The following is an 11469-nucleotide window of genomic DNA, read 5'->3' on the forward strand; positions in this document are numbered from 1 at the left end:
CACCAGCCGCGGACTCTGCTTTAGCACGAGCTGCGCCAGGCCGAGGAGCGGTTTCAACACCGTGGAATTCTCCCCGCGAAATGATCGAGAGTATGGAGAAGGAAAAGCAGTCGCAGCCTAGTCGACCATCGGAGCCTCCACCACCACCGCCCGTGGAACCCCCATCAGAGCCGAGTTTGTCCACGCCGCCTGAGAATCTTGAGCCGCGGGTGCAGCCTACATCACCGCCACTTCCAGCAGAAGAGGCACGAAGCCGGCCGCCGGGACCTGCCAGAGGTCGACCCTCTGATCGACTGCTCCAAGAGATCTCCAAAGACCCTAACCAGCTGCGCCTCACAGACAGGGAAGGGGCTGCTGAGGGGTGGGTGGGGAGGGCTACCGGGGGATTGGGTCCGCAGGTCTCATCCCGCTGGTCCGGTGTTATTAGGGATGCGATACTGGAGGGTCAGTGGGGGCCAGCCATGCGGATAGCTTGCCCAGTAACCTTCGAGCCGGATGGTCAAGGAGGGGTAACGGGCAAATGGGACCCAGTCGATTGGAAAATTATGAGTCAACTAAGGGATACGGTGGCACGATGGGGTGTTAAAGGGGAACCGTCTAGGCAAATGCTTTCTTAGATCTTTAATAGCGATCTGCTCCTTCCTAGTGATTGTCAACAAATTGCGAAATTGATTTTGACACCTGGTCAGCTGCTCCTATGGGAAAGGCAGTGGGCAGCCCACGCAGCTCGGGAATGTGCCTTACCTCGACCTCAAGGCGATCCTTTGGAAGGGCTGCGGGTGGAGGCGGTGTTGGGACAAGGACCATATGGTGGGGTGGATATACAGATGAGGTATCCTGCTATACTGCTGCGGTTAGTAACACAAACAGCCTTGTCCGACTTTATGTCTCTTCCTGAGGAAAAGAAAGGTCCCTCCTTTGCAGGGGTTAGGCAAGGCGTGAATGAATCCTTTGTGGAGTTCGTTGACCGCTTGCTCAAGGCCCTGGAAGAGATGGACACCCTTGACGAGCGGACCAGGAGGATCATGGCACAATCTTTAGCAGTAGAAAATGCAAATAAGCGCACCAGGGATATCTTGGTCACTTTGCCTCAAGGGGACTCTTAGGAGGAGATGTTGGAGGAGTTGGCCCGTCGTGGGGTGGGTAACCCCGGAGCATTTTTAGGGGCTCAGGTAGGGCAGGCATTGCTTGATTCAGTGGCGCAGCAAGCCCAAGCATTTCGTGTCTTAGCCGCTGCGCTACAACCTTTGGTGGGCCGGAGAGGAAACCAAGGAAAGAGGGAAAACGCGAACGGCCCTAAGTGCTTTAGGTGTGGAAGGAGGGGTCATATCCGAAAAAAACTGTAGTGAAGGGCGAGTTTGGTGTCCTCGATGCCAGAATAACACCCATGCTAAACTAGAGAAGAGGGAAACACAGTTATTGAGTCCTAGTAAAGAAAAGGCACGGCTGGAGGAAGCTTATGATAACCTTAAAGATGAAATCCTTAGAATGAAGGAAGAGAGCAATAGCATTTCATCCCTTAAAGAGGAGTTCACTCAGAGAATAGCAGATGCTGAAAAGAAGCTCCAGCTTGCATGCAAAGAAAGGGATGCAGCTAAAAAGGAAGTAAAGAATGTTAAAGAAGAATTGGCTACTAGACTTAATTGTAATGAAACAGCTGAATTACTGAAAGAAAAAGACGAGCAAATCAAACGATTAATGGAAGAAGGAGAAAAGCTTTCTAAACAGCAGCTGCACAATTCCAATATTATTAAGAAACTAAGAGCAAAGGAGAAAGAGAGAGAAAATACTAACACAAAACAGAACAAAAAGATTAAGGAACTGGAAGAGGAATTGCAGCATTTAAAACAGGTACTTGATGGCAAAGAGGATCTCGAGAAGCAGCATCGAGACAGTATTAAACAACTGAACAGTGTTGTAGAGCGACAAGAAAAGGATCTTAATAAGCTCCAGGCAGAGGTGGAAGATCTTGAAGAAAGGAACAGAAGTGTCCAGGCAGCACTTGACAGTGCTTACAAGGAACTTGCAGATCTTCATAAAGCTAATGCCACAAAGGACAGTGAGGCATAAGAGGCAGCCCTAAGTCGGGAAATGAAGGCAAAGGAAGAACTTGGTTTAGCTTTGGAGGAGGCCCAGGATGAGGCACGGCAGCAACAAGAAGCTTTGGCGATTCAGGTGGCAGACCTGCGGCTAGCGCTGCAACATGCAGAACAACAGGCAGCAAGAAGAGAGGACTACTTACAGCAGGAAATCAGTGAACTACAACAGAGACTGCAAGAAGAGGAGAGTCGGAACCAAGAACCGAGCCAAAGTGTTACATCTGCTACACGGCCACTGCTCCGGCAGATAGAAAATTTGCAAGCCACGCTGGGAGCGCAAACCTCCTCGTGGGAAAAATTGGAAAAGAATCTTTCTGACAGACTTGGTGAATCTCAAGCCCTTTTGGCAGCAGCTGCCGAAAGAGAACGGGCTGCAACAGAAGAACTTCTTTCTACTAAAGTTCAGATGTCTTCTACTGAATCCCAGAATAGTCTTTTAAGGCAAGAAAATGCTTGTCTCCAGGCTCAACTAGAAGGGGAGAGAAACAGACTGAAGAAAATGGAAAATGAGAACAGTAGATACGAGGCTGAACTGGAAGGTCTCAAAGATGAGTATGCAAAAACCCTTGAGGAGGCAAGAGGGGAAAAGGAATGGTGTAATGGAAATGTTACCCACAATACGGGAACTATCCTGCCTAGGAAGCTTCCCACCGGGTGGTTTTTGATATGTGGGAACTGAGCTTGGGCTGGCATTCCGTCCCAACCTATGGGTGGGCCTTGCACATTTGGTCGCCCTAGTATGATTTGGCCACACGGCCCTCCGGGGAACAGTAAGACCCTGTTAAGGCGATCAAAAAGAGCAGCGAACTGTCTTAGCTCAGAATGTGAGGATCGTTAGTGAAATCGCTGTTAATGTTGTTACTATGGGGACTGTTGCTTGTAGTTGGCTTAATGATTGTTTGGACCTGTTTGTGCGTTTTAATATCACGTTTGTTAACTGCTTTTTCACGCAATCCAATTCTGACACCTCAGGGCTGGCTTGTTTCCCGGGATCACCTAATTTAAAGAAAAAGGGGGAAATGTGGAGGACAGGGACATGGGGGTGTCCTTGACTGCCCTTGACCGGGCAAGGCCGAAACAAGAGGGAGGGGCTGGCCCTTTGAGGCGCGCAGCTCTAAGGTAGCATAGCCACCTTGAGATGTCAGTGTGGTTGTTACAGTTGGGCCCTTGGATACAGCTTAGCAACCTATGAAATGTTAGCACATCAGTGCATGTAACCAATCACTGATGCTCTGCCAGAACGTTGCTATGCGAGTTGCCTATATATTGTGATGCATAACGTGGAATAGAAGAAGTCAGTTCCAGCTTCTATGAACTTGCTGTCTGGCATTCCTGACCCGCTCCAAGTTGCAACAGGGGACAATGTCAATCCACCCGTTGTAATTCATGCCACCTGTGTTAATGCAGGCACTCCCACTAAAGAAATGATGGTTAATTATCGTAACCCTAGAACGGGGATCTGGGAGGGCCCCGCCACTGTCATATTTAATGGTCGAGGGCATATGTGTGTTTCTACGCCCACAGGTCCGCTATGGGTTCCCAGCAGATGGATTCGCCCTACGAAAGGAGTCGCGGACGCGAGGGGGCGTCCTGTCGAAAAGCACATGCAGGACGGTGGCCGCAGTAAAACATGTAACCACCTGGTGGCAGATTATGCTTACCCTGAAGGTGGCAGGGGTCCCTCCGAATGATAAGGCTGACCAGAAAGAACCACCACCACCGTTGGCACCACCGCATGACGGGGTGGCTGACCCTCTGAGTGATGATCCATTTGACCTCAGCCCTGTGGACCCGGAGAAGGAACCTGATCTGTATCTGCCAGACCCAGATGACAGGGACGTAAGAGGGAATCGGGGGTCGGTGTCGAGGGTCACTCTTGCGCCAAGTGCCAGGGGCCTCCCCACAAGCCAGAGCAAACAACACCTCCACACAAAGTGAAGTCAACTCCACCCTGCTGTTGTCTGTAGCAGGGCTTTATACCGGTGCAGGTGGGCATGCGCTGAGGAGCAGCCCTCATTGGCTACAGGCTCCCAGCTGATTGGTTCTCCTCCAGGTGTTCGGTTGCTAGGCGTCGGTCCAGTTCCCCACAAACTCCACTTTCCTATATATTCTTACTAAGGCCCCAACAGGTTGGATTGTTGGGAAATGTTTAAGAGAGAGGCAATGCGGCTGGGGGATTTAGAGATGTTAACGGCCATGCCGGTTGTGTACCAACTGAACGCGCTGCTGCAGTGGGAGCCGCTGCCTTATGAGGCTGTAAAAGAATTGCGGAAAGTGGCCAAGGAGAGCGGAATATTATCAACTGTGACTATGACTTTGTTAGAATCTATAGCAGACAGTTATATGTTAACTTTGCATGATTGGAAGTCAATATTGCGCATGGTTCTAACTCCTATGAGCTATCGTGTATGGTTAGATGAGTTTAAAGAAATGGCTACATTACAAGCTATGGACAATATCTCTCAGGGTGTGCCGACAGTTATCAGAGGCCAGTATGTGAGCAGATTAGGGATTTGGCTTTGCATGTGTTGCAATGTATAATACCAGATGCTGAGTCTGAGACCGCACAATCATTTGCAACAATCACTCAGGGCCCCACAGAAGTTTACTCAGCATTTCTGGATCATCTGCAAAGGGCCTTAGAACGGCAAGTTGAGCATCCAGATGCTCGAGGAATGCTACTGAAACAACTTGCCTATGATAATGCAAACAGATTGTAAAAGGACATTGCAGCCCATGAAGCCTCAAAATCCTTCCATTGCTGACATTAGAGCCTGCCAGAACATCGGTACTGCAGAGCACCATGCCAATGCACTGACTATGGCCCTTGCCACACATCTAAGGACGCAAAGCCAGGTCTCAAATTCAAAAGAGGGAGTTGGGAAGTGTTCTAAATGTGGAGAGGGTGGCCACCTTAAGAAAAGTTGTCCTAGAGGGTCAGAAGGTAAGCCAGCCCCAACCCGGTTATGCCCGCGCTGTCAGAAAGGACTTCACTGGGCTAATGAATGCCGATCTAAGTTTCACACCAATGGTCAGCCCCTGAGCCCATTGTCGGGAAACGGGAGGAGAGGGGTGAAGCCACGCGCCCCAATGACTCAAAGAAATGCGGGCAGGCAGCAAGCAAGCGCTTGGCCAGTACACTCCGGCCAGCCACAAGGAGGAGTGCAAGACTGGATTTGGCCACCTCTCGAGATGTAACTTTGAGTGATACTCAGGTAATGTTAATTCCCATCGGGGCGTTTGGACCTCTGGGGAAAAACCAACAAGCGCTCTTATTAGGACGCTCTTCTACAACAAGGATGGGACTGTTTGTGTTACCTGGAGTTATTGATGCTGATTACACGGGGGAAATCTAAATTATGGCTTGGACTCACGTGCCCCCATGTTATGTCCCTGTGGGACAACTAATTGCTCAGCTAGTCCCCTTTCTGATCCCTCCAATGCAAGGGCCAAAACAAGAAAGGGGTTGGGGAGTACAGGAGAACCACAGATTTTCTGGACTCAGCAAATTGTGTAACAAAAGCCACTGTTGACGTGCACCATTAAAGGGATTAAATTTACAGGGCTTGTAGATACAGGAGCAGATGTTTCCATTGTACAAACAAGTGACTGGCCACCCCACTGGTCGACTAAAGAGCCAGCAGCTACCATTATAGGAGTCAGAGGTATGCAACGTCCACGGCAAGGTATGCATTTGCTAACAGCACTGGGTCTGGACAGCACTATAGGTCACATAGCACCCTTTGTATTGTCTGTACCATGTACTCTCTGGGGACGTGATTTGTTAGGACAGCTTGGCACAACCTTATGTGTCAGTTCACCCAAAGAAAGCTTGACATTTTTTCAACAGGGGCCATTGGCAGGCCGCTAGCCCAGGAGCAGCTTATCCAGCTCACCTGGTGTACAGATGTGCCGGTATGGGTTGACCAGTGGCCCCTGTGTAGAGCGGCTGCAGCAGCTACAGCTGTTGGTGGGAGAGCAATTAGCAGTGGGACATTTACAACCAACTAATAGCCCCTGGAACACTCCTGTTTTTGCTATTCCAAAGAAAAATGGTAAATGGAGAATGCTACATGACTTACGGGCGATTAATGCAGTTATAGAGCCTATGGGTGCCTTACAACCTAGATTACACTCACCGGCTATGTTGCCAGCAGAATGGCCTTTGATTGTCATAGACTTGAAGGATTGTTTCTTTACTATACCATTACATCCCCAGGATGCCCCTCAATTCACGCTTTCTGTGCCCTCTCTTAACCATTGTGAGCCCATGCGCAGGTATCATTGGACTGTATTGACGCAAGGGATGGCTAATAGTCCAACAATTTGTCAGATGACAGTGGCAAGAATGTTGCAGCCAATTAGGCAGAGAAATCCAGACATTTTAATCCAGACATTTTAATCCTCCATTGGGATGGAGGATAACAGATGGTGAAGTTCGGCCTCAGCAAGTAAAAATTGCAACTGGGCCAATAAGAACACTCAGTGATTTACAAAGGCTGTTAGGGGCCATAAATTGGATTTGGCCAGAGATCGGCCTCACAAAGGAGGAATTACGACCCCTCTTCTTGCAGCTTCAATGGGATCCGGATTTAAACTCCTCACGGCAACTGACGGAGGAAAGTCAGCAGGCCTTAGTAGAGGTAGCACATGCAATTGAGAAAAGACAAAGTTATAGAATCCGGGAGGAAGTAGAAATTGACTTTATTATTTATTATACCTAACAGTTACCAGCCGTTTGCTGCCTTGATGCAATGGGATGTATCTGCTGGATATTGGGATGTGGATATTGGATATGGGATGTATTTGCTGGATATTGCCTCACGGTGCTGGATATTGCCTCACGGTCACAGGCCCTGGTTCTCATGGGGGACTTCAACTACCCCGACATCAACTGGGAGGACAACACAGCCAGGCATAAGCAGTCCTGGAGGTTCCTGCAGAGCGTCGACGATAACTTTTTGACGCAGGTTGTGGAGGAGCCGACGAGGAGAGGTGGGCTACTGGACCTCGTGCTATCAAATAGGGAGGGCCTAGTAGGAGATGTGAAGGTGGGGGGTAGCCTCGGCTGCAGTGACCATGAGTTGATGGAGTTCAGGATTCAACGAGGAGGAGGCAGGGCTGTAAGTAGCCTTGCAACGATGGACTTCAGGAGGGCCAACTTTAGCCTCTTCAGAGACCTCCTCGGTAGAATCCCATGGGCTACTGCTCTAGAAGGCAGGGGGGCCCAAGAGAGCTGGTTAGTTTTCAAGCAGCACTTCCTCCACGCCCAGCAGCAGTGCATCCCTGTGTGTAGGAAGGCAGGCAGAGGGGGCAGGCGACCTGCGTGGATGAGCCGGGAGCTTGTGCCAATGCTCAAGCAGAACGCAGCGGTATACAAAAGGTGGAAAAAAGGACAGGTCCCCTGGGAGAAATACAGGAACGTAGTCAGGGAATGCAGAGATGCGACAAGGAAAGCTAAGGCACGTCTGGAAGGCAAGCTGGCAAGGGACGTTAAAAATAACAAAAAAAAATTCTTCAAATACATTAACAGCAAAAGGAAGATCAGGGAAAACGTGGGTCCGCTGGCGGACGGGATGGGCACCCTGGTTACAAATAACACAGAAAAAGCAGAGTTGCTCAATGCCTTCTTTGCTTCGGTGTTTACCAAGGGCAGCCCTTTAGAGCCCCAGGCCCTAGAGACAAGAGAAGAAGCGGGTGGAGAGGAAGACTTGCCCTGGGTAGAGGAAGATTGGGTCAGAGAGCACCTAAGGAAACTCGATACCCACAAATCCATGGGCCCTGATGGGATGCACCCCAGAGTGCTGCGTGAGCTGACAGATGCCATAGCTAAGCCGCTCTCCATCATCTTTGAAAGATCCTGGAGAACGGGGGAGGTGCCGGAAGACTGGAAGAAGGCCAATGTCACGCCAGTCTTCAAAAAAGGCAAGAAGGAGGACCCAGGCAACTACAGGCCAGTCAGCCTCACCTCCGTCCCCGGAAAAGTGATGGAACGGCTCATACTGGCCATTGTCTCCAGGCACATGGAGGACAAGAAGGTGCTCAAGAGTAGTCAGCATGGATTCACCAAGGGAAAATCTTGCCTGACTAACCTGATAGCCTTCTATGATGAAATGACCGGCTGGATAGACGAGGGGAGAGCGGTGGATGTCGTCTATCTCGACTTCACCAAGGCTTTTGACACCGTCCCTCACAACATCCTCCTGGGCAAGCTCCGGAAGTGTGGGATAGATGAGTGGACAGTGAGATGGATTAGGAACTGGCTGGATGGCAGGGCCCAGAGAGTGGTGATCAGCGGTGCAGAGTCTAGTTGGAGGCCTGTAGCTAGCGGGGTCCCCCAGGGGTCAGTCCTTGGTCCAGTCCTGTTCAATTTATTCATCAATGACCTGGATGAAGGCACAGAGTGCTCCCTCAGCAAGTTTGCTGATGACACGAAACTGGGAGGAGTAGCCGATACCCCAGAGGGCTGCGCTGCCATCCAGAGGGACCTGGACAGACTGGACAACTGGGTGGTGAAAAACCTCATGCAATTCAACAAGGCCAAGTGCAAGGTCCTGCACCTGGGGAGGAATAACCCCAGACACCAGTACAGGCTGGGGACCGACCTTCTGGAGAGCAGCTCTGCGGAGAAAGACCTGGGTTTTATGGTGGATGACAAGTTGACCATGAGGCAGCAGTGTGCCCTCGTGGCCAAGAAGGCCAATGGGATCCTGGGCTGCATTAAGAAGAGCGTCTCCAGCAGGTCGAGGGAGGTGATCCTGCCCCTCTACTCAGCCCTGGTGAGGCCGCATCTGGAGTATTGTGTCCAGTTCTGGGCTCCACAGTACAAGAGGGATGTGGAGCTTCTGGAGAGAGTCCAGCGCAGGGCCACAAGGATGATCAGGGGCCTGGAACATCTGCCCTATGAGGAGAGGCTGAGGGAGCTGGGCCTGTTCAGCTTGGAGAAGAGAAGGCTGAGAGGGGAATCTAATCAGTGTCTAGAAGTACCTCAAGGGAGGGAGTGCAGAGGACGGTGCTGGTCTCTTTTCAGTGGTGGCCACTGATAGGACTAGAGGAAATGGCCACAAACTAAAGCATCAAAAATTCCATAGGAACTTAAGGAAAAATTTCTTAACAGTGAGGGTGACAGAGCACTGGAACAGGCTGCCCAGAGAGGTTGTGGAGTCTCCTTCTCTGGAGATCTTCAAAACCCGCTTGGATGCAGTCCTGTGCCACGTGCTCTAGGTGTCCCTGCGTATGCAGGGGGGTTGGACTAGATGATCTCTAGAGGTCCCTTCCAACCCTAAGCATTCTATGATTCTATGATTCTATGTTATTCTATCGATGGCAGACCTGCTTCGAGTACTGGAATGGATCTTTTTGCCACATGGGCAATCAAAAACAATTATCACCATAGCAGAGCAGTATGCGCATTTAATCCGAAGAGGGAGAGCCCGCCTTCCAACGTTGAATGGTCCCGAGAGCCGAGAGCCATTTACCTCCCTGCGACAAAGGAGAACCTGCAGTGGCTATTAGCTGAATATTTGCCTATGCAAGTAGCTTTAGCAGATTTTGCAGGACAGATAAACATTCACTATCCTCCACACAGGATGTGGTTCGAGCTTCCAAACATTCCCTTACTGTCAAGATCTCTTTGGCAACAGACTCCCATCTCATATATTACTGTCTTTACAGATGGATCTGGATGAAGTAACAAGGCAGCTATTGCCTGGAAAACCTCGGCAGATAAGGAATGCCAGACAGAGGTGCAAATGGACGTACCGGATTCGACACAGGTGGTGGAGCTAGTAGCTGTAATCATGACGTTTCAAAAATTTGTAATGGCAAACCTTAACATTGTGACTGATTCTCTATATGTTGCAGGCCCAGTAAAGTGCCTGGAGGGGGCTACGCTCTGAGAAGTTGCCAACCCCCTGCTAATGGTCTGACTGCAACACCTATGGACATTATTAAATCGACGAAGTAATCCTTATTTTATCACTCACATACGGTCACACACCACTAGGACCAGGCCACGACCGTTAGCCGAAGGAAACAGAATAGTAGATCAATGTACTATGGTAGCAGAAGTTGTGCCTGACTTATTTCAACAAGCCAGGCTGTCACATGATTTCTTTCACCAGAATGCGCGAGCTTTAATGAAGCAATTTCAATTAACTAAGAATCAGGCACGTCAGATTATTCAAGCCTGTCCTAATTGTCAACACATAAGTGCAATGCCATCACAAGAAGGTGTTAATCCTTGAGGCCTTGTGGCTTGTAAACTGTGGCAATCAGATGTAACTCACGTAGGAGAATTTGGGTGACTGAAATACGTCCACGTTACTGTAGATAACCATTAAACTCTTCTGCCTTATATTGTTAGTGTTATAGTAAATCAACTCAATACTTTTCCTAATACTTTCAAATGATATTAAAGATAATATTGTTGAAAGGACAGCATTTCTCTTTTCAGAATCAAAATGCAATACTGACACTTCTGAAAGAACTTTTTCAACAGTTTTGTGTTCAGAAAATTTATAAGCGCAGTGTTGTAAGATCATTTTCTTTAGCAACTCAGATGATAAATCCTTGTAAATGAAATTTTCTTTGGTTAGCCTGGAAATACTACCCAAAGTTCAGCCCTGAAATTAAACATATAAATATTTTCAATTTAAAAATATAAATATGGGCTGAGTCTCATTGAATCCATACAGCTCATGCATAGCGAACATCCTCCTTACTTTCCTCATAAGCAATTTAAAGTGTGATTGTCCAACCAGAGGGTGAATGTACACATAAAAACAGAAGTCAAGCCTGAAGTATACCTAATGCTGTTTATCAAATACAATGCACTTACCATTCAGCTTAATTTCTTAAGGGAAAGGCTCTTTTATATATCTACCACTTACACTACTTTTTGTATTCTATCTGCCCATTTAATAGAAATTCAGATATCTAGAAGACAAATTACCGGGAGCCTGTGGGCACTTGAGACACATACAAATCCCTGTTTTGATTCAGCACAAAGCAAATTGATGGAAAGGCAACAGCACTGCAATATGCATGCCTTTTTATTGGATGTTAACTTGATTTTTCACATTGTCATTGCTTCTGGACCTCGCCATGTACATTTTCCTGATAAGCATGCTCCTTCCTTTCAGGAGTCCATACTGCTGATCTTGCATTAATTTGGAATAAGAAAACTGATCCTGGCTGCAGCAGATTAATATGAGCTCTTATCATGTTGATTTTGATTAAGGTGCTGAGGTTAGAGAAATGTAATTCGTACCCCACAAGGTACTATAGTATGAACGGTGACAACAATTAATACGTTGCCTGCTGATCACAATGATAAAATACCTGCTGTTGCTACAGCTAATAACTTCAT

The 11469-nt window shown here is 48.5% G+C and overlaps 1 protein-coding gene across 1 annotated transcript; it reads left to right on the forward strand.

The window, feature by feature from the left end:
- Positions 1-1112: 1112 nt before the first annotated feature.
- On the forward strand, positions 1113-10065 carry LOC148591929 (TATA element modulatory factor-like). The gene is given in 6 exon segments (XM_088536435.1): positions 1113-1172; positions 1378-2706; positions 3624-3938; positions 4254-4595; positions 9774-9874; positions 9963-10065. Coding segments are annotated over 6 exon segments (2250 nt in total).
- Positions 10066-11469: the final 1404 nt, after the last annotated feature.

This window comes from Tinamus guttatus, unplaced genomic scaffold (assembly GCF_059628265.1).
Source record: "Tinamus guttatus ecotype Peru unplaced genomic scaffold, ASM5962826v1 Tinamus_guttatus_pri_ptg000671l, whole genome shotgun sequence".
Taxonomy (NCBI): domain Eukaryota; kingdom Metazoa; phylum Chordata; class Aves; order Tinamiformes; family Tinamidae; genus Tinamus; species Tinamus guttatus.